The 24,319-nt window shown below is 41.2% G+C and overlaps 1 protein-coding gene across 2 annotated transcripts in view; it reads right to left on the bottom strand.

The window, feature by feature from the left end:
- The window catches only part of FSTL4 (follistatin-like 4), a 231,988-nt gene that overhangs the window by 31,323 nt on the left and 176,346 nt on the right, over positions 1-24,319 (bottom strand). For both annotated transcript variants that reach the window (XM_009322721.1, XM_009322722.1), the window contains exon 6: positions 8,650-8,816. In XM_009322721.1, the coding sequence (XP_009320996.1) occupies positions 8,650-8,816 (167 nt within the window). The remainder of the gene's footprint in view (positions 1-8,649; positions 8,817-24,319) is intronic.

Genomic DNA, 24,319 nt, shown 5'->3' with positions numbered 1-24,319 from the left:
TTTTATGTCTTGCAGTTACCCCTCAAATAAAGGACTGATTAAGTGACCTCAGAGTATGTTTTAACTTTTCATGATTAAAAAAATGTACCACCCTGCATTCTAAATTGATAAGAGCTCAGTAATCTAAAAAGTGAAAAAAAAAGTTGCTACTGCACAGTCAATTTGAAAAAATAACAAAGCAGATCCTAGAAAATGGATATGTACTTTTTTTGGTGTTGTATTTCCTTTCCATCACTACTGATTATGCAAGGCATCAGTCTCTCCAAACAGAAGATTTTTCATATTTATTTATCCCATTCCTCCCTTCTAATGCATTCCCTGGTCATGCAATCTGCCGCGGCTCGAAGACACCACGCTTAGAAATGTGTAAAACATTGCATATTGCTTGTAAATCTTGTTCACATTCTGTCTCAAGTGAAATCCAATATGTGGTTGTAATGCCACAAATCTCCTGCTCTGACACCCAGGAGCACAGCCGGTGGAGAGGGAGCCCACTTTAACCCGGGGCTGCCGAGCCGGCGGCTGGGGGCGATGCCGGAGGGTGCGGGGCACCGGCCGCCTGCTTTTTTTTCCCATTTCAGATGCTTTTTCATGAAGCTTTCTAACATGTGTTGGGGTTGCTCCAGAACGGAAACATATTTCAAACCCTTTAAATTTTTGGCAAAGAGGATCACTTGTTTTCCAGGAAGTCTTCGTTTGAAAAGAAATTAGCATAGAGTAGATTCAGGCTTATTATTTTTTAGGATAACTTCCCGTTATTTGAGGAAAAAAAAGACTTGCCTTATAGCTATAAACAGGAAGGAGGAACAGGAAAACAAGTCCCGGTGACACACCACCAGACGAGCTCCCCACCTCTCCAGCTATCGGCACACGTCACACCACAGTACGGCACTATGGGGTACACACTCCCCGGGCAGCAGCCCCTGCCCAGCCCATGTGAGTTTAAACCTACACAGCGATTTTAAACCGCCCCAGTTAGGTATTGAATGCTCCTAATATGCGTTGGGGGTGAGTCCCAAAGGTGGTCGATACCCCCTCACCATCCTGACTTAAAAGCGTCCTTAGCTGAAATGACGACAGAGGGAATGGAGCTCCCCAAGTGGTTTCTTCTCTTAGGAGAATCCCACCGGTTGCTGGGATTTCTTCAATAATAATAATAATAATAATAATAATAATAATAATAATCGCTTCACTTTTAGACCCTTCCCCTTCAGCCCTTTCCGCCAGGCCCAGGGAAGCTGGGAGCCTTCCCCATGTGGTTTCAGTGCCTACTGACAAAACCAGCCCCGGCATCGGGGCGAGCTGGTGTCACTGGTTTTCCATTAGACGAAGAGAAACACCATCACGATTTCATAGAAACCAGCACAGCAATGGAAATGTATTAACTAGTTCACGTTAAGAAAGCTTGCCTGATCCTCAGAGTCCTAGAAATCTCTCTGTGATAATGTTTACAGGATTTTAAAACAAAATGTACCCAAGCATTTAATGAGATTATTATTATGCAAAATCTACAACAATGGCTATCACTTTGAAAATGATTTCTCCTCACTAATCAAATGTCTCTGATCTTTTTTACAATAGATTCATGAGTGATTCATATAAAAATATTAAAACCTAAATTAGTCATGGGCTTTTAAATCACTTTCTTTGGTGCTTTTAATAATTCATTTCTAGAGACAAGCTGAGAACTTATGCTTCATTAATATTATTTGTTCTTGGTTTTACACATGCTATCACTTTAGTAATTTACATGGAGAAAAATTCAGCCTTAAGCAAATACCAGAAAACTATTGCAAACACAGCCTCATGGGGTATTAATTTATCTTTTCTCGTTTTTCTGCTCAAAGAATTTAGCACAACATAAGACATTGCTGGTGAGCCAAAAAAGTTTTTAGCTTGAACATATGGAAATGAACTTTTTAGATAGTTGTGCAATTATAATATAGATAAAAATGGATCACTTTTATATCCTGAGAAACTCAGAGACAATACAACGAGGAAAATCAATGGTAGGTCATCCTGCCAGAGCTGTTGGAAGGGAGGAATTAGCATACCAGGGATTTAGTGAAATGTTTCTATTAATTGGATCTACTGGACATTTCAGAGAAATGGAAAGACCATGACTGAACAGGTAAGTACCAATCTTGGGAGGAAATTATATTAATAAACTCCGACTTTCTCCCTGCAGTACAGAGGTAGATAACTGGGATTAATGGATTTGGGTCTGTAATTCAATTATCAGTTGCAACAGTCAGAGCAGGTACAGGAGAGTACAACTGATTTCAGAGTCCTAATTCATCTCACGCTCAATTTTTTCTAATGCATTTTTTTTAAGCGTGCCAGTCTAGTTACCTTAACACTTCACAGCAGATGGGCTCACTCCTTTCTTCTTGCTCATTTTTAGAAGATTCACACTGCATTCATAGTTCTGCTTTTCTGCTATAACACCCAGACCGAGTACAAGCAATTCATCTATAGGAGAGTTGCATCTAACATCTCAGGTTTCTCAAAAATTTCACAAGGTATGTGCCCTATATGCCTCTGAGAAATGCAAGCAGAACAAAAACACCCCAGAGCAACATCTTCCTCCACAAAAACAGTCTGTTTAGGAAGGTGAAGTCTTATACCCCACTGGCTATTTAGGACCAGGTGAACAACTCTTATTGTCTCCATGAAGATATTTCTGCATTTGCAATAATCACCTACAAACTTTGGTCTGTGACCCAAAAATGAGCTATTCCACGGAAGACACAAGTGGATACAAGTTCTGTGATCTTCATTATAGCAAAGTGAGAGATTATATATATATATCTATATATATATATTCTGAAAATATTTTAAGTATTAATTTTCCACTTAACCTCTATTTTAGAGCCTGCAAAGACCTGAGATACTATAAGCACTGTGCAATTTCTTAAACTTTGATTTGAAGGAGAAAAAACCTGGCTTTAAACATGCAACTCCCTGTAATTTACTCCCATCACTGTATTACTGCAGCATCTAGGATGACACAGGGTTTGATCATTTTAATGGCCCGGTTTCTATTAGCAGGGTATTAAGTGGGGTTATTCACACATGATCTTTTTATTGTTTAACAGTGAAACTACATTAAAAGCATCAACAGGAATATATCGCCTTCATACAGCCTGTTTTAATGAGAAATCTAATCCAAGTGACTTGCACTTTAAAGGTTGGCCATTTGCTTTGCATTTCAAGTATTATATATGGAAAAATGGACATTTAAATGAACATGCATGAAATGTGTATCAAGGCAGGTAGGCACAGACCTTCTTAGAGCCATGAGATATACAGGGAGACGAATCTTCCTGGGTGCACAGGTCGATGGGGAATATGACCAATCAACGATTTAGGAGGTGGTCTGTGCCCCGCCAGATTCACTTCTGCCACCTCCACATGCTCTTTGCACCGTGGACCTGGGAGAGGTTTGGTGGGAACAGATGGAGGCAAGCTTGGATTCAGCCAGAGTAAGGCACACAGACTTGTATGGGGAGGAGGAAAACCTGTTTGGAGAAGAGAATCACTCCTTTTCCTCCAAGCACGGGCTTGCATCTCTGAGCTCAGCCTACATATCTCAGGTGCCTCTGGGGTCCTGGGTGATGACAGGAAGCCCAGCAGCAAAACCCAGACTTTCTTCACATGGCCATAACAAAGGCAAGAACAGCTGAAGGTGAGAGCAGAGGTCTCTCCAACCGAGTTTCCTTCCCCTGACAGGAGGCAATGGCAGAGGAGACGCATGGGAACTGGGCGAGCCTTAGCAGGACACGCTGCCGCGCTCCCATCAGCTGCTGCTCAGCCATTTCCCAAACTGGGGACGCGGTCCTTGTGATGAACAGCTTCTCCCCCCGACCCTGGACTTGTTTCATCACAGCTTCAACCCGTCTGCCTGTCAGCCTGTGTGACATCCCGGATACTGTAATACAAAACTGAATATGTGTGAAGTTGGTGCAGGGGGTCTTTTGGACAGGAACATTCAAGACTTCTTCGAGAACTTGGCACGTGGACCACTCACTGGACATTCCTCCATGTTCTTCGCGCAAGATGAGCTGATTGATACACACAAGCGACAATAGTAAACAAATAATATGCTGCATTTCGTTAACTCGTGGGAGCATGCTTTTTAAGGGCAATTATTGATTTTTCATCACAGAAGGAGAAAGACAAGTCATAAAGTAGCTGCAAAGCACTCTCACTCCCCTGCCTGTAATCCCCTTCTGCATCAGCAGAAATAAAGAAACCTGTATTTCAATGATCTGTAATGAAAAGCTTCGTTTTGAACTAATGATCTAATGCAGATTTGAGTTAAAGTGTACGGATTAATATGAAACGAATAATGAAAGATACTCATGAATTTATGTTATAGCTATCTGCATTACACTTGGTAATTCACCGAATTCTTATCTACCTGTATTCTGTAACATTTGTTTTCTTATGGTAATATTCTCTTCTCTGTTGTTTGCATATGCTTTCACCATGCTTCTGGAGGATAAACTTTTGTTTATAAATCTTGTTTATAAATGTACATATGTTTCTCTGGAGATAATGTCAGATCATGTGAAACAATATCCTATAAATACTGTATAAATAAATACATTTGACTCCATGAGGAGTTTATTATATTTTCAAATTGAGGAATGCTTTCATAATCACAGATTTGGGAAAACATACTGCTTGTCTGGGGGACAAAAGTATATTATTTTGAAAGATGACACATTTTAACCACTTCACTATTTGTAGTCAGAAATCAATTTATAGCTATCACAATCTTACCAGTTTCAGCTACATTATAGTTATTTTCTGCATGAGAAAAGTTGATGTGACTTTTTTAAAGTATAGCTGCAAAAGGACTTCTAATGGATAAATAATATGGATGGGTAATTTATGGATAAATAATATTTTTATGCTAAAAGCAATCTTAAATGTTTGCAAGAAAAATAGTTTAATTACATGTACCATTAAGAGGGCTCTTTTGCAATAGCTATGTGACAGCTCATTAACAGAGTTCTTCACAGACAGGACAAGACAAATTATTAATCTGTTGCTTATGAAAGCTTCTGATTAAGAAAGCAATGAAAAGTTATTAATATTTTGTTGCCAATCAAGACACCACATAAAAATGATTTAAGTAATGCACTTAAACAACCAGGCTTTACAGTAATCTTCAACCTTTCAGTTCTGCGGAAATTTAGGATTATCTAGGTTTTTGTTGACTGTCTTTGTCACTTCTATTATTAAGCTGGAACACAGTCAACCTTCTCATATCACATTTGTCAAGAATCTGGAGAGAATAAAGCCACGAAGGACTTTTCAGCTGTGCCTCTCCTCTGCTGCTCTCACACCTTGTTGGAAGGATTCTGTCTTTTCCAGAATTGGGCTTCTATCTTGATCTGATTTCCTGAATTAGCATTTAGAAGAGAAAGCATTTAGAAGAGAAATATAATAAGAGGATTTTTCCAAGTGTGCCAATATCCTGTAGGTTTGTATGTGATAACCCGTGTGCCAGGAGAAGGGAGGATTTTCTTGAAGTTAAAAAGGTACAATTAATCTCCTGTTGCACTTCCAATTAGCCAAATTGCTAACCTGATTGTGAAAAGCAGAAACGCAATTGAGTTTCTGCTTGAGGCGTACTAAAAGAAAACTGAAGTAATTTAATTAACTGACTTCAAGTATATTAAGAAGCACACTGCCTTTACTTTCCTGCTGTCAATGCCTTTAAATAGATTATTGTTTAATGTGAGTTTCTGTACCCACGAGAGGCTGAAGCTTTGAACCGTCTGCTGCTCCCCACCCCGACCCATACTATTGAGCATGCATGGCTGCACGTGTTTGCACATTGCAAACCTCAAAGCGAATGTCGATGCTACTTCCATGCTACACGCAAGTATCAACCCCAAACACAAGCGTGTTCACGCTGCAGATGAACGTGGCTCGTGCCCCACGAGTACAGGGCTTTTTAAACTTGTGATTACTCTAAATAAAAAGACTAGATTTACCAGCTGAAGGACCATCTCTTCATCCCTGCTATGAACAAGTGCTTCAGACATGCAGGTGCCCGTCCTTGGTAGCCAGAGAGGGGACACACCTGAGCTCAAGAGTCCTACAGACTGCCCACAGTGGAAGAGGGAAACTGAAAGATGGTAATCCCCAAATTGTGTCACCTCAAGTAACCAGAGCAGAATACAGATGGCAGTGATATATACAGAACATCAAAAACTTTACAGTTTAATTAAAGATGAAAAAGGTGTGGAGGTGTTTATTAGACAAAAAAAAAGTTGACGCGCACTAGTAGCGGGTGTTATACGACAAAGTGATAGAGGTCATAAACTGACATGTGAAACATGAAAATTGAGGCATAAACCCTGTTTTTCCTCCTTGTAAGAATCTCAGAGCGCTCCTCTGATACAGTTTCTCAGTGATATACTAGTTCAAACAGATCAAAAAGTGATTATTTTTTTTCTGCTGTATTGCATGGTACTTTCCTAGAGGGTATTGAATCATTCAGGAACCAGTTTATGTGCAATGACACAAGTCTTCCTCCTAACATTTAATAACCAATGACAAAGAGAACTACTTATAAGTAAACCAGAAATCCACTTGGGCCAGTGCTAATTTAGGGAGGAACTGGCATTTCAGCCTGAAAATTTACTCTTCAAAATGGTATTTAAAATAGTAGGAGCTGTAAATGAAGCCTCAGAGCCATGTGCTATCTGTCCTTCAAGGATGCGTTTGTACTCCAATTCCTGAACTGTCATTTTGTGTCCACTTTACACATAAACTTCTAATCTTTTCATATTAACATGATCATAACCAAAATTTCATAAAGGTAAGATAAATAACTGGAATTTTCATTATTTTTGGCCAAAAAATTCTAAGACCACTCTTGAGCCTCCAGAGCGTGTGGAAATAAGTTTTCAGAACAGCTGAACCTCGCTTCTAACCCCAGCTCAGCCTTGAACCGAGCAACAAAACCGAGCCTAAAAACACGTCTCAGATCTGTCTAGTGAATATAACTGCCAAAGAAAAGGCTCTTTCTAGACTCTGATTACACAAAGCTGTTGAATTTGCTCACTACAGATTAAACTAAGCACGTTGGCAGTGTGTGTAATCTTTATGAAGCTTAATCTGTGTCAAGGAATAGGTCTGGTTTGAAGAATATTTGCACAAGGCGGTACAGGCAATGCTCACCGTGCCACACTCCGACTACAGCAGGGAACGCCTGACTTTGCGCATCGCAGCTTGGCAGGTTTCCATGTATTTTTAGTGCCAGTGACCCGAAGGTCATTATTCTAACCCTGGCGCTGACGGATGTCTGTAAGAAATCTGGTCAGGTACACCGGCTTCGGGCTGGCTGTGCAATCCTGTGCGTCCTCGTCACCGTTCCTGTACAGTCCTGTGCCAGTCCTGCAGCGGGATGTTTGCTGGTTTCATGTTGCATTTCAATGTCATGCTCCAAATGGTGACAAGAAATGCGTTTTAAAAGGGTAATACTTGCTTTGATGAAAAGAAAAGAATGTTTAGGTGGTTATAATTACTGAGTTTGTCCACACAGTAATCACCTATACATAGTGTACCTGATTTTCCTGCTAAGGTAGAGTCAACAAATAATGTACCGAGTTGCAGTGTTTATTTCTGTCCCATGTGCTGTAATTTTCATGTATTAATGCAGAAGAGTAAAAAAAAGATTTTTCACATTTCAGCAATCCTGGATACACAACAATTTAGGGAGCTACAGTATTGACTGTAACAACTCTGAACTGAGTGGTTATCAAATTAACAAGAGCTGAACAAAAATATAAATCAACTCTTGCTGTAGTGTAATTAAAATAAAACCTGATTTACTGTGTACTTTAATGCAAAGAGAAATGAAATACAGACCGTATTTTTTGTACACTACTTTCCACTCTCTCCGTAATTAAATGTTATTAAATAAATGAGTAAGTTTATACTATTATTCAGGTATTGTCTTTACTACAAACTATGACTCACACATCAGACCAGCACTGCAAATTAAAAGAGATTCAGCTTCCTTCCTGCGAGGGTATTGCCACACCCTGCTGAATAATCCCATATTTTAAACTGCTCATCAGAAATAGTAGCCAAGGAATGAGAGACGAGAATTGGCTGAAAGGCAAGTGAAACAGGAGGAACAGAGATAAAAACGTATTATTTGATTTAGATAGAGGAGAGATTTCATTGTCAACCATAAATGTATTGTTTCATGCTCTTGATGAACCTGTTTCTTTGTACTAGGAAAGAGATCCCTGAGGAGTTAATGGTCTGTAGACCTGCTTTCCCCTGGCTTGCCAGGGCTGCTGTCCGTGGACCACAGGTAACACCAAACTGAATGAGCAACAAGGGATGAAGTACCAGTGCTATTTAAGTGCCGGGTTATTACAGCACTGAGTTTTAATTTCATAACAACATATTCCAAGTACGCCTGCTCTCAGCTGCATATATGTTGTTTCGCTTTTATTCCTGAGACATATTCACACAAAACCAAAATATCATGTCAGCTTCCAGTTTTCCATAATAATAACAAGATAAAACTTGTTCCCTTAAAACTATCATCTGTTAAATGAAGTCATATTCAATGCCCTAAAAAGAAAATGACAAGAGTAATTCAGGACTTACGTTGATGTCCTCCAAGTCGAGGAAGTTGAGGATGATGCCATTGCGCTTCCAGATGATGGGAGGCCGCAGCGCCCCGTGGATGCTGCACGTCAGAACAGTGCTCAGGCCAACGGTGATGGTGGTGACGCTGATCTTCTGGTCCTCCGGCAGGCTCAGCCGAACCACCTCTGCAAAAGGCAACAAAACAGGAATAATACCAAATACTACAAAGGGAAGCTGTTCCCCTTCTCCCCGCCCTGCCTTCCTTCTTCTTCATTCCAGGAATAACTTTGAAAGACTCTGGCAAGGAGATGGGTATCTATGTTGTAAAAAAAACCCTAAACAGTAAAGCCAAGTAAGACATATAGAAATTGAATCTGCAACAATCAAACTCCCTACATCATTTTCCTGAGATGTCTAGTGTTAGTCGTGGCGTTAGGGCACTAAGATGGGTCCTCTGGCAAACCTGGCTGCAATATTTAATCTACAAAGCAGTCAGCAACAGGAGGACAAGCAAAGGCTCTCCTGTTTGAGACCGTCTGGGTTTGTTTCTCTAGAGGACTCCTGCCAAGGTCCTTTGAAAAGGCACAAGAATGAGTCATGTTCTTTCCTTGAAGAAGCAGAATTAAAGTAAGACTGTTGTCACTGAAATATAAATAAACCCATTTTTAATTTGCCCAAATATTGGGAAGTCACCAAGCATGAAAACTCCTTTACCAAATGCAGCCACCTATGGCATCTGAGATACAGATGTTCTAATCAAGGAGTGAGAAGCTTTCTCATATTTTATTTAAATTTAAAAATTCAGTTATATTGACTTATAAGTACCACACAAAAGAAACACCTGAGGCAGCAGGCCTTACTGAAAGCCACACCAACATCTCTCTGAAACCACAGCAACGTCACATCATTTCCTTCTGGCCAATGCTCGCAAGATGTGTCTGCGTATTTTGCCATGTGTGGCCACACAGATAGGCAAGACGTTTGATACCAGAATTACCCTGGGTGCAGATTGCCATTATTAAGCATTTCAGCAGCAGTGAGCCAGCAACAGGGCAATCAGGCCACACTGTCAAAGCCGCTGCATTCACAGTTTTATCACACATGATATTTTTTGCTTGCTCTCATTCACAGGCTCTGCAATAAGAAAGCCTTGAAACTATATTGCACGTAAATGCTGAAAACCAGTCTTTCAAGGTAATGGCCCATTGAGATGTTCACAGCACTTCGGTGTTATGTTGCTTCAGCCAACTCAGAAACTTGGACTGGGGAATGAAACACCCTCTCCTGGCCCCAAGGCCCCTCATTCCTCATGTCCACTGGGATTAACTGCGGTAAAACAGGGATCAAAGAGACCGATGCTGCCTCACACAAGTGCTTTGGGAAAAACCACTTCAAGCAGTGCTGACACTATAAAATGACATGCGGGGTCAGGTTACTCCCTCCCATCAGCTGGCAAAATTACTCTTCATCCTGCTTGCTTCCTTCTCATCTCTGTCGTTAGGACCCGCACAAGATTTGCGCATCACTTACAGTCTGTCTGCGTTGGTAAGATCTAAATGCTTTGTGCACTTTCTTCCCGCCCTCTGAAGAAGGGCCGACTTTCAGTGAATCCAAATGCTCATTTTTATCATGTCAGTTCACAGCTTAAGATGTGATTTTGCCTTAAAAGTTAACAGCTTTGGCGGGAAAATCTTGCACTCTTTTATGGGGCTTACACTATGGAATTGCATGGAATAAAAATAAAAAAACCCAGCATCTACTTTTGCAAGCATCGTTTTCCATTTCTTCATACCCGTTAATGGAAAAATTGCTTTAACATCTCTTGAGTAGTAATCTGTTAAATCTGTTCACAAAAGAATTCGGTCCATTTCAGTAGCCTTGGGAAGCCTGGAAGGACTCACTCCAGTGCGCTGGTCTAGCAACTGTTTGTGAACACTTAGTGCAAAACCTGCCTGTGCAGCAGTGCCCAAACAGCTCTGCATCCTTTCTCTTCCTGCTTCTTCCACCCAAGCAAGAAGTTAATTGAATGTGCCACAAATTGTATTCACCACTGTAAATCTGAGGGTGACTTAGGGCTGCAGAGATCAATACAGCATTGCATGTCGTGTCTGCCAGCGGTTAGCTGTTCTCCCACTTAATATTCCTAGTGCTATTTTAGAAAGAGCACAAGCTGTTGAAAAGAAACGGTAGCTATATTTTTGATATATGGTTGATCAAAAATAGGAATGTTTGACCAACTTACTGCTATTACTTGGGTTGCGGTGGCTCCCGTAGGCATTAAATGAGAAGAGGGCCTGACACAGTCTGACCATCAAGCAGTTTCTACACCTGAAACCTTAAAATCCAAATGGGGAGACGGAGGAGGATTGGGAAGGGAAGGAGAACGTTATCCACCCAAGGTCACTGAGCAGGTTAGTGGCAGAGCCAGGAATAGATAATACATCATTAAACCACATCGTCCTCGGTACCTGCTGGAGGAGATCAGAGACGCGGCCGTGCAGGAGCACGGACGGTGGCCCATAGGAGTGGTGATGTCCCATCTCACCACCCTCATCCAGCTGCCTGAAGCATGTAAACAGCACATAGGGGCTAGTAATGTAGTTGCTTCCTGCATAAAAGAGAGCTCCTTTTTATGAATAAAATATTTGGAGTGCACTTGACAGGATAAAGAACTGATAATTACAATAATTTGTAGCATGGAGTAGGGCTAATGAGGACATCTTTTCTTGAGGAGGAATGAAATAGAGGGTCATTCATTTATGAGAGAATTGTTTTTTCATCTTACTGCTGTTTTCCTCAATTCCCTCTGCTGTTTCTCACGCTGCCTTGAATTCCCTGGCTGACCCCTCTTCAGCAACATTTTTTGAGTGTTCTGTTGCAGTAGAATTTAAGGCTCTGCCCATCTTCCAAATGACAGCTGAAGAGGCTTTGGTTTTACATTTTAGAAGCACACTAATGAAAAAGACATTAACTTTTAATTAAGAAGACACCTTGCATAGCCGCCATTCTTGGATGAACCATACCAGGCCAAGAGATGACTTTTTATGTTAAAGCATGTAATTAGTACAGACCACTTTAGCAATGTACACACACTCCTTCTCTGAGTATTTCTATGGAGTATCTTTGAGGGCATATTACTACCAGTACGTTTGAGGGCATTTTAATAACATTTAAAAGTCTTTCTACTAATACAGGATTATTTTGCGTGGCTTTAGTCATTGCTTTATTGTTATCAATAGAAAAGATTTATTTACATAATCAGGTGTATTGGGGAGGAAACAGAGATTCCCTAGGAGGATGCGAGGGCTGGGCTTTTTCAAAATCTTTTTAAAAACTCAGAATCTTATACTTAGGTTACAGAGCTTAGACACACTTGATGCTAGTTGGATTATGTGTACAAATTATTCAAGTCACCATAACGATTTTGTGTAGAACCTCTAGATTAAGTATTGAACACTGTTCATTTTATTTTTAAAAACCCTTAGGAGATAAAAGGATTTTTACCATGCATATAAAACTGAACAGAACAAATGGGTAATATTCAAAGTGCGCTCACTTGCAGAACACAGGCTGGAATGGAATTTGGTCCTAAAATCAAACCATTTTATGTTTGTTTGGAAATTCTGCAGAATGATGCATGCAAAAGAGCTTTCTATATTTGATAGACTCTACCAGTATCAGTCCTAGCTGATGATACTTATCAAGTCATGTCAAACCTGGTACCCTTCTCTGGGATTTCAGTTGAAGCAACTCTTCAGTCTATTCCAGCTGGAAATAAAAAAAGGTTCCTGCCAACTACTCTGCCATCAGAGAGGTGCTATCATCAGAGAATGGGATGCTATCATTTTTGGCTCAACTTTTAATAGTTCAAGACAGGGGTAAAGCCTTTGTAATAACCACCTTTGAGAAGGAATGGGTGTAACCGTGTCTCTGTTTATCAGAGGCCCGGGAGTAATCTTCCATCAGGTGCTGCACCAAATGTAGAACAAAATCAAGGTCAGTAAAAGGCAGCCGGGACACTGCAAACCCTCTGGTGATGGCAGCAGCTCAGCTCCTGAAAACTGTGCAGCTCCAGGAACTAGGGCAGTGCCATCTTCAAACCTTTATCGCCCGTTCAGGAGGCTGAGGGGTCACTCCCTGCATGCCAGCGGTCGGCACCGAGAGACTACTGAGGGAAAGGATCGCTCTGTCCCCTTTTCTCTGCTATTTTATTCAGCCTGAGAGAAGCTGCGAAGCACTGTGGACCTTTGGTGACCCAGGTGTAGCCATTCTGATGTTCTTACGTTAAATTTCTTGCAATACCAGATCCCATGGCAACACATTTGAGAACGTGAAGTATAACTCATTCCTTTTCATGTTAAAAATGTCAAGATATTGTTGAACATTTTCCTCGGCCCCTCCTCGGCTCCCATTTTATTTCTTAAGGTGCTAAGCTGGAGTTGCACTGCACCTTTGCAAGCTGTGCATACTAATGCGAGCAGGTATTACTTGTTGTGCTGTTTTATCATGGAAATCTTTTTCTCTGCTGTCATTTGCAGCCCGCCAAATGCAATCATAATTTCACAATGAAGACATGTATAATTGAGGTCATTATAGGGAGCAACCTGGAATGAGCATCTATGGAGAAAACCTCATTGATTTAGCACTGCGTGGAGATAATTTACATAGTAAATGTCGGTTGCCTGCCTGCCTTTGCTCATGCTACATTACATACAGAAACAGACTTCACCCTTTAAAAAGTGCTTAATATCATTAATTAGATCTTTTCCCTTAAATCTAAAGAAAATATACTTTTTAATACATTTTTGCCACCTTTAATCATTGTTACATTTGTTCATGGATATCTTGCCTTGCTAAAACAGAATACGGAGCAACTGACTCTATTGCTTAGGTTCTGCTTAGGGGACAGGGCAATACTTTTTTAATCCTGTAAGTTGCTCTCGGTGGGGAGACAATGAGCCAAAATGTAGCCTTGTTCGAATTGATAGGAGGATGACTTTCAAAGGAAGTCTCAAGCACAGATTCTTGCCCCCAAATTAATGCTCCTGAGCGAAGAGACCATTTGTTTGTGAACTGAAGCACGGGTAACGCAGCCCTAAATACATCAAGTTTCTCCAGAAGTGGTTCAAGTCAGGATTGATTTAATGGAATGAAAACTTTAGCCTCCACTCAATTCCCCAAGTCCTGCTGCTGTGTTTATGCCCTGCATTAGTAAAATCTGTTTATTGCCTTGTGGCCCAATATTGCAACACGAAGGTCAATGGTGATTTTAGCATTTGTTTCAATAGATAAGAGAGTCTTCTCTAGCAGCATACATTCTCAGGTGAGGAGCTAACTGAATCAAGAAAATCAAACCAATTAATGCATCAGAGGAAAAAAAAAGGATATACCTTTTATAATTATTTTTTCCCCCAGTAATTTTGATGAGATTTATTTGGCTTTGCATAGAGAGGGGAAAGCAATTTTAGACCCTCTTAAATCTGAGCCGACCGCAGCTAATGGATTTTTAAATGACCATGTTATATGTGAGATGTATTTATAAACACGCAATTGAACATGAGATTTGGCCAGCCAAAGAGTGACTCCGGTGATACTGTTTGGGAGACCCTGGGATGAGATGTGGTCATCTAATTAGTCACTGCAGAGAGAGATTAAAAGAAACGAAGGGCAGTTCACAGTGGGTCTGAATCTGTAAAGCACTGTATAATATGCTTATAAATTACTCATATTAGCATGTGATTTAGTTTCTACCCTACTCTATAGGCCAAATAAATGAATTAATTATTAAAAACCTTAGTACACAAATCACCCTGGGTTTGCATGCCTTTGCAAACCTGTCACACTGGCTTTTTTTAAGACTATCTCCAGAAGAAATGTTGCCGTGCTATCACATTTTGCTGGTTATTAAGATTCAAGAAGCCAGTCTTCCCTAGAAGTATTTGCTGTCTTCTCACCCGTCCAGAGTCAGGTGAAAGGACTATCCATCACCCAGCTCCAAAAGAAAATTCCATTTTCTGAACACCAACTTAGAATTACAGGAAAGCCAGTCATGCTACTAAAAATGTTTATGTTATTAATTAACAACATTAGAGCTGTTAATGAACATGATTAAAGTTGTTCACAACTAATTAACCCAGAGAATTCCTAAAGCTCCTTCATCAGTTCAGAGCAGGTGATTGGGATGAGTCTTCTGGTTTTATAACCTGTGAAAAACAGCATCAAGAGCTGGCTGTGCCTCTGGCCACCTTTGCTGTCACCCGCCACTGCCCAGCTGGCCTCCGTGGGACATTTTAGAAGTTTGGCTTCCCTCAAAGAAGAGGTACCACAATGCAGCACTCCTCTAAGGCATGTAAGCTTAATTAATGTGAATAATAAAATGATTTCTAAAGCTAAGTAGAAATGTTCATATCTCAGCTTTATTTTGTAACTGCAATAATTCAAGTTCTGAACGTAATTTATAAATCCTCAGGACCTTGGGTGTGCTACTTCAGGAAGGATTTTATTGTAAATTCTCTACTAAATTAGTAATGCTGTTTTCTAAGTCATAAAAAGGCATAATCACATTTCTAGCAGTATGAAAGAATTTAGCACCTCAAGCCCTCTCCTGTCATTACTCTTGAAGGCCACAGGCTATGACTCCCTGAGGTAGGTCCCAGCCTTGCACCGAAAGCTAAAACCTGTCTTGTTGCGGAATTCAGAATAAATGTGTGCAAATCACCAGTGATATTCAGCTCTGGCATGGCGCTAGAGGACAAGACCCCGTCTCTCATCCCTATCAAGTTGAACAACTCCTCTAGTCTGTGTGACCATGACTTTTAGATTAAATATAAGAGAAAAGCAGCTATTAAAACAATTAAATATTACAATGCCTTTTACTTTTCTTCAGCAACTGAGACATTTTGTGTGTCCGTAATACACTGTCACTGACATCACAGAATGTTGGAAGGACCTTCAAAGATCATCCAGTCCAACCCCCTACAATGGGCAGGCACATCTTTCACTAGATCGGGTTGCTCAAAGAAGTTGGTTATTTAGGTAATGAGAATATGCAGAATAAAACAAAGCTTAACCTGAAGGAGGCGGGGGCGGAAATCTCATGTCGGCCTGGTCCAGCTGCTAACTAAGAGGGATTAGGACTTCACCTGCAGACCAAGCTGCCGTTGCTCCTGTGCAGTACCTGCATATTCCCCTGAACCCTCTGGAAGGGTGAAGAAATGCCCCCAGGGGAGGATGAGCGTCGTTTCCAGCAGTTGCATTTGAGAGCAACCGAGGATGTTTCTTGCCTGGCTCTGCAAGGATGGATCCAGATCTCCTGAACTTCAGAGATCTGGAGGACGGTACCACCTCCAAGCCAGTCTCTCAATCCCTACGCGGGTCCTGGGTCACCACGCCCGGCTTGGCCGTGTCGCAGGATGGGGAGATTTGCTGCCAAGGAAGGCCAATTTCTCACATTGACTATAGAGAAATTTCAGGTGAGTAACTCCAACAGAGCCACCTGCACTGGAAACGTCTACATCTGGAGAGGCAAACCCTGTTCAAACAGCTGCTTAGACTTTTGTCTAAATTATACATAAGTTCCTTCAAAAAACCATACACATTCAAAAACCAGAAGCCCAGCCTTCCCACATGAATTTGTATCAAGCACGTTCACATAGCTAATAAATTTGCTAAAAATCATTGCTATTGACTTTTAACCAAACACAGCTTCTTTATGTACTGTATTCTAAAGATCAATTTCTTTTCTTTTTTTTTTAAGAAAACAAGCAACACACTTTCCATCATAGAGTCCCATCGCTGCCCTCCCGTTACTAATCAGAGGGAGAACATTTAGTTTGTGCAGGAAGGCATAATTCATTCATTCTCGAAAGTACATGAATAAATATAAGTTGTTCAGTGCTTAATTATATAATCTCCTGAGGGTGATAAGTGATGGATTCATTATGTAAATAGGCATAAGTAGTCTATTTTAGAGAATAGTTTACATAAATGCATTTGTTTTTATTTTAAATTCCTATTTCCCACAGATTGAGAGCAATGTTGATATGATTAATTTTTGATAAAATATTCCCATGTTGTGTCAACAGTGTCCTGCCTAAATTGTAACAGACACGCATTTTCCCAGTCGATTTATTAATCTGAAAGGTAAAATTGCTAATGGCCTAACAGGCTCTCCTAATTACTTCTGGTAGTCACACCAGTTAAACACTTGACTCAAAAGATTTGTCTCTTTTTCTTAAGATGAGTCAAAAACATACGATAATATACTACATATATATACTGTATATATACACTATAGTATACATACTCTCTGAATAACTATGAGAGAGCAGTATTAAAAACTCTCACTGAACCCACAGAAAAGAAGAATATTATGGGGTTTTTGGGACAGATGTGAGGTATTACAGCTGCTCTCTGTGTTTTGCACTCTCTCCTCTATCCTACTGGAATTGAAAGAAATAATTAGTTGTTTCACTGCCACAAAAACAACAGTTGTCTCTTGTAAAAAGTTTATTTCAGCATTTCTAGGAGTTTAAAAGTTTTTCCCAGTCCTTCAGAAATTCCTTAGCTTTGAAATGGAGAACTCTTTAGCATGGGCAGGTTCTTTCAAAGCAATGACACTTTTAAGAACAGCCACTATCTATATTTAAACTACGCTATTGCAGAATTTCAGAGAACCAAAAAACATATGAAACCACTAAACTTTTTTTTGTAACTTCTGTAAGTTACAGCAGCTGAACTGATTTATACCTGATTTAAGGCAGAAAAGGATAGCTTCTGGTGGAGGATGTGGCATGTCAAGTCTCTACCTAGAGTGAATTTTTATGGCTGCTCTATAAACCCCTAGGGTTTATCATGGAAATACTGTCAGTCCATTAAGTCCAGCATGACTTGTGGGAACCGTTATAATGTGTACGTAAATTACTTTGAAAATAGAGATAAGTCAGGCCGCAGGGTATTTGGGGTTCAAGAAGCATTCACATACAGTTTAAAGCCACTTAGACATCAAAAATGGCTGCACTGAACTGCTCCAATCTCTCACTCTCTGTTCATTATACTCGGAGTTCTCGGCCGGCATTATGCAACGAACGCGATACACTGAAAAATGCATGAACCGGGAAACAAGGAGCCTGGAAAAAAGCCCCACACTGCTTCTAAACCCCACATTAAGGGTTTATTAAAAAAATCCCAAGCATTTAAAATCAAGTGTATTTATTTCTTTCATATTCCCACATTTACTGCGTTCATAAACAACCAAATCAGTGACAGCATACCTTTCTAGTTGTAAATAAGCATTAGTAATATTCTTCATGGAGCTTTCATTGCTCCTTCCTTGGATGACTGCAAATTTAGCCATGGTGATTATGTGGATTTTGCATCTTTTCTGACTTGTAGCTCTGCTCAGGCTGCATAATAAATGCAAGGACTCTGCTTTCCTGTGCTTACGCTGTCCCAAGCCGGAACCTCAGCTATTTCATCCCCCTCCTTCGCCTTCCACTCCAGCCATTGCCCATTTGGGTTCTGCCTCATTAAAGTCAGGGTTCAGTCCCTCTCCACGGCTCTTGGTGATTTTCCTTACAAACAGCTTCCCGGGTCCCAGGCCAGAAGTATAAAATCAAAGCACATTTCATTTGTAAACTATAGTTACATAAGCAGGGAAAAAACAACGCAATAAAAAGCGAGGGGCTATAGGGCATACCCAGATATTTACGCCATGCACCCCTGGCTGGATGTGGGGCTTGCATAATATCGTTCAGAAATGCTGCCTCCCGGGCTGCAGAGCAGGATTATGGACGTAAAGACTCCAGCTATGCCGGGGCTCAGCTGAACGTGCATCTTGAGGATGCATTGCTCCTCGTCCCGACGGTGCTGCCGGTCCTGCCTTGGAGGGTGAGGCTTCAGACCTATTTTATGCATGCTGCAGTGATATATAGCTCTGGAGCTGGCACAAACAGTGCAAATTTGGCTGGGGGGACCGTGCAAGGTTACAGCAAGGTTGCTCTGCAGCAACATTTGTCCAGATAACATCTTGTATTTTAAAAATACATTAGTTGATAAAAACTTCTGCATCAGCACTGTCATCCATGTCCTTCCCATATTCAAAACCACCTAACTAAAGTTTAGGAGAAAGTCAGAAACGTGCAGACAAACAGCAGTGATTTGCAAAGGAACAGGTAATTAAATAACATTTTCTTCCGGAAAGGAGGGTGAAGGGAAACCAAACAGCAAAGAAGAGTACCTGAAGAAAATCCCCCGGTTCATGCTATCAGCACATCTATTGTTGTGGGCAGGTTTTCTCCTGGTTATACCTTTTCAAGCCAAATCCCCTGCAGTTAAGAGTCTTTTAACAACCGCACAGAAAGGGCCCAGTAATTCATCAGCGCTCCTGTGTGACGGCCTGGCAGCCAGCTGGGACTTTTTAACAAAATTTTGAATCAGCATTTCAAAGCCAGCGTAGCTTGGCGTTTCCCTGGGTTTAGTCTCCATGTGGAATTGCAGGATGGACAACAAAAGGTTTGGAAGGGACCAGCAGGGAAGGGGTAAGTACAGGTTTCATGCGGCCACTGAGGTGGCTTCTCCTGTGGAGTGGAAACCTCTGCAGAGAGCTCCAGAGGCGAGGATGAGCGGTGGTGATGGCAGGAGGAACAGATTTATGTCCTCGCCCAGAAAGACAGTGACCCCTGCTCTGCCTCGTTTTTCCCCCACAGGAAAGACCTCTCTGGACCATTCTAGGAATAACGTGTTTGAAAAGATTTCTCAGCAACCATGGTAATAGGGGCCACACAAATACCCACAAGCGTATCGTGTCTGTGGATTTCTCATTAAAAAACCCTTAGAGGTTCACAGATAAAATCCACATATAAAACTGAAATTTAATTACACAAAAATACTTTGAAGCAGAGGTTTGCAGCTACTGCTGTGAGAAACTTAAATTCCAGTAATACAAGAATGATAAATGCTGCATCCTTGAAAGTAACAGGAAAAACAAATCATCCAGACTATCACATTAAAAGGCATATTGAAAAGCAAGATATGCTGGCAAAATCAAATGTGGCCAGTCATACTTTGTGTACCAACCAACATTAGTTTCTTGAAACTTTTAAATCTGCAGAGCAAAATGATTTATAGAAGCTGTTCTTTATCATTCAGGCTTATAAGTCTTATGTCACATAAACCCCCCTGGCATTAGAAGAACATTCAGGTTGCAAAGGGAAGCAACCACAGGAAAGGGGAGCGGAGACAGCCTGCATCACTTGGGTCGCACGCGCGCTCTTCTTAATTCCGTCAGCGTACACTATTTTTGCACAGAATAGACAGGGCTTATTTAGAGAGCAGCCATTCAATATTTTGTTTTTCTTATCTTATATTCTCAACCTTATTTTCAACTATTCAAATGTAGCTCTGAAGGCAGAAATGATTAATTTCTCCCTGGATTTTTCTGTAACACCCTTCACGGTTAAATCCGCTTCAGAAACGCTCGTGAGGACCTTTGACATGTTTTCTTTAAGTGAGTTGTGTGGCCTCAGAGAGGGATTATTCATCACAAAGTGCTTTTTAGCTCCTCTGCCTCATTTCTGCTCAGCTCCAGCCTGCTCCCAGCTCCGACCTGGCCGAGACCTCCCGTCCCTGCCGAGCTTCAGTCGCCCCATGGAGGGTTGGTCCCAGTCTCCGCTCCCCATTGTCACAGGCTTCTGTGACACAGCTCTTCCCATCGCCTCCAGATTCGACATCTGCCATCTTCACACCTCCTGGGTCCGGCAAAGGCTGATGAGGACAAAAGGTGGCATGGTCCTGCTCCTGGCTCTGCAGGGACGGCCTCCACCGCTTCTCACCCCAGGAATTTCTCTGCCAAAACCTGAGAAGTATTTCCCCAAGTCTGTGCAAACTGCACCTAAGTTTGCATCTTAAAGCTCAGCCCCACTTGGGCTGCTTCTACCCCTACAGCCCTCAGCCCACCTCTGCTCTTCTGCCACGCCAACCTGCTGCAACACGTTCTTAGTCATCCATTCCAACCAACAGTATTTAAAATAATGAGCACATTTCCACTCCTTCTTCCTATGAAAATGGTCTTTTTTTCCCCCCTATTTTTTAATTGTTCCCTTCTCAATTTCCACCAACTGTATCTCATTATCTCTTTGTATGTGATATTAAATGGCTCTGTGCTACCCACCACCACCTCCCTATTCAGGTGATTACAGACCACAACATGGAGATTTCTCTTGTACTAACAGAATACAATCCTAGATATCACCATTTTGGTAATAGCTGTTAAATATTGACTTTTTAGGCTGATTGCAGTAGGTACATGCCTTGTTTACGTTTAATGATCACAAATTAAAATCAGCTCAATAAACTGAACATTTGAGGAATGCACATTGCAACTACAGAAAATGAATTATTGCTGGTTAAGTCTATAACTTAAATACAAACACACTCTTTAAACATGTATTTAATTTACAACAGCCCAGAAATCGAGTGGGCCAAATGAAAACTTGTTTAATGCTAACTTATTTGCCAGCATAGCCACCATATGCCAAGTGCCACAAATAACAATATTCATCACATCAAGAGTCTGGGGATAGTTTCTTTTTAAGATCTTTAGCACAGTGCTCATCATCACAAATATTATCAACCAGATGCTCTGTTTTTCCAAGAAACAATTCACTCTTAATCTGAAGAAAAAAACAGAAATTCTCTCAGGCTACAAGTCCATGAGCACATCACACCACCACAATCAACAAGTAGTTAAAGTGGTGTCTGTCCTCATAGCTGGTTCCTCCCTGAACAAGAGCCTTCCTCGCCTGCTCCAGCCAGACCTTCCTCCCCCTCTATTTTACGCAGCTATGCAACGACACAGAAACAACGTCCAAAATATATTCATTCACTCACCAAAGGTCAGATACAAATTAGTACATCATAAAAAGCCACTATCTTGCGCAAAACATCGGCGCTGATGGCTCAATTGCTTTTGCAAATATCATACCTAAATAATATCTCTGTGATAGGGAAACTGCAGAAAACAGTATTAAAGTGTAGCTACTGCTCACGATAGCAATGTCAAAGTTAAACATTTCCAACACAAAATCTGCAGCCAATACAAGTATTAATAAGATCAGTGGTTGGTTTGTACACGCCAGCATACATTATCCATTGTGTAAATCATGGCTTTGATAACAAAATGATTTTCACAAACGTAACATGACATTCATTCACTAAGATATAACACATACCTGCAGGGCATTCAGTGAAAAGCCTTCTGCAGTACTTTAATTGATGTACAGTCCTTTGTGGCTTAGATCTGTTCAAAGCAATCTCAAATCCTACATTTTTAATTGGCTCAACTATATTATTATTAATTTGGGTAATAATAGCTCCATTAATTTATGGAGCTATTATTTAGTTAGTCCCAACACCGTTGCAGCGCCAGACGTGATGACTGACAATGTTAGTTTGGATTTGATATATGGCTAGTGAGACACAGCACACTACCAGGGCCCAACCACGATCACGATTCACAGGGCAAAGCTTTGTTCAAACATATACTAAAAAAATGGTTCATGCCCTAGAGAGCTGCAATATGGAAATATGCAATAGTGCCAGAAGACGGCATGGGAAACCAAGGCACGGTTAGATAAAATGACTTGCGTCAAGCAGAGCAAACCTTGTCTCCCTGCTCATGAGCCGTACTGCCAAAACCCGAAAAAATATCATAAATTATTGTGGGAAGGATTGTTTATATCTTATGCCTGAATTCTGCTTTCAGATGTTTTCACTATGGTGACCAACTCAGCTAAAAGTATTTGGGGTTTCTCTGTCTCTGGCAAGACCCCAGGTGCCTGAGTGAGTGTTTCTGGCAGTGGTTAAGCCTAGGTGGAAGGGATTTAATAAGCATTAGCTAAATTATGCTATTTGAACCAGATGACATGAATACTCTTTCATTTCTCTTACAGTTACTCTTCATCTTTTGCCAAACCTGTAATTTCTCTATCTTTTCTACTATTTTCTCCCTTCCCTTTACTAAGGCTACATTGAGCAAGACAGCAAAACATCAGTGTGTGGAATCGAGAAGATTGCCTCTGATCCTATAAAAAGGACATTCCACAAATGAAAATGCCTCCAACCAGTGCCAAAAGCCGAGAGACACCACTCTTTCAGTCCAGGTCAGATCAAGGAGGACTGTAATTTTCCACCCCCGTTTCGTTAAAAGCAGAGGACTGCAATGCTCAGCGCTGCCATGAGCAAGGCAAACCTCAAATGGGCATTGTGAACTTTTCAGGATAATTCCTTCAGACCCTCTGCGAAGCGGTGGTCGGTTGGCTCCTTGCACTGGCTCACAGCACAGCAAGGGCTGTGGGCAATGCTCGATAAACCTCACCAAATAGGTTGAGCAGAAGTATAGGGTCAGGTCCTGTAACTATTCAAGCGCTCTCTGAAATGATCCCTGCTCATCTGTGCTTTGGCTGTCCCCCTGCAGCAAGCTGCTGACTGCACCTGGAAACAAAGAACATCAGTGGTGTCTCAAGGTGTGCACCAAGGACCGACTCGCATAGGCACTTCTGTTCTTTGCCCCAAGTTAAAACTATTCCTGTAATTTTCAATCCCCCCTCTGAAGCCATGGCCACCTCATTATACTTCGTGCACTGCAAATCATTAACTCTCAGTACAAATCAAGAGCAATATACAGGAATTCCTTGTACAGGAAACGTCAAGGATGAAGTACTGAAGTCAGGGACATACTGTGAAAAAAGGCTCTTAATGATTCAGAGTAATATATTTCAGATGTTTGAGCAAACAAAGCATTCATAAACCACTGCAGAACTGCTCCTTTCAGACTGAATGGAGCCTTTATTCCCAAGTTACAGACAATAGTGGTTGAAGGAAGGAGAAAAGCCAAGGACACTGAACCAGGTAAATCAGTGCTCCCCAAGATTTTCAAGCAGGGAGGCACAGAAATATTTCACAACGATCTTCTGTAATACTGCCTGCTGCAGTGTGGAAACCTGCTTAAACTATTTTCCCCTAGCTTCTTCACTTAGCAATACCTGAGGGTATTAACTGCTCATCAAAATTTATGCTATGTGTTTAAGGAAAAAGCATGCTTATCTTCTGCAGGGTTACACAGGTTGGAAGGTAAAAGTCAGGAGATCCCTCCTCCCTAGTCTTCCATTAATATATGCACACCAGCCGTGTAAGTCCTTGAAGACCACCCCGAGGAGAAGTCTGGCTGTCACGCCTGCCAGAGCACTGCTAGTGCGCTAGAGGTAAAACCTGCATGGGATGGTCTCTTGCGTCTCTTGTGAACACGGTCTTGGGAAGACTTTAGGTCTGAAGTGGCCTCACTCCAGGACTACGTGGACCATATATCACTGAAGCTTACAGTGGGAGTGAAGCCTGCAGTGGGAGACGCAAACCTGCACTTGCTTGAGGCATGAAATGCAGCGAATGTCCAAGAACTCAAAAGGGTATTTCATGACAGAAGAGGATGCGAGTAGTTTATGTTTGATGACTAATATAGAGTGGGAGAAGCTGGCATTTGTCCAGGGTGTCAAGGTTAACAACCACCCCTCTATTACAAAAAATGTTATGGGTGAATCTTAAATGACTACAGATGGTCAGGTGTTGATTTTGCATGTCCTTTGAAAGACAGTACTGTCAGCAAAACAGTGCCTTCTAACCAAATTTTGAAGTT

Source organism: Pygoscelis adeliae, unplaced genomic scaffold (assembly GCF_000699105.1).
Source record: "Pygoscelis adeliae isolate BGI_AS28 unplaced genomic scaffold, ASM69910v1 Scaffold34, whole genome shotgun sequence".
NCBI classification, from domain to species: Eukaryota; Metazoa; Chordata; class Aves; order Sphenisciformes; family Spheniscidae; genus Pygoscelis; species Pygoscelis adeliae.
This window is presented reverse-complemented; position numbering and strand designations above follow the sequence as displayed.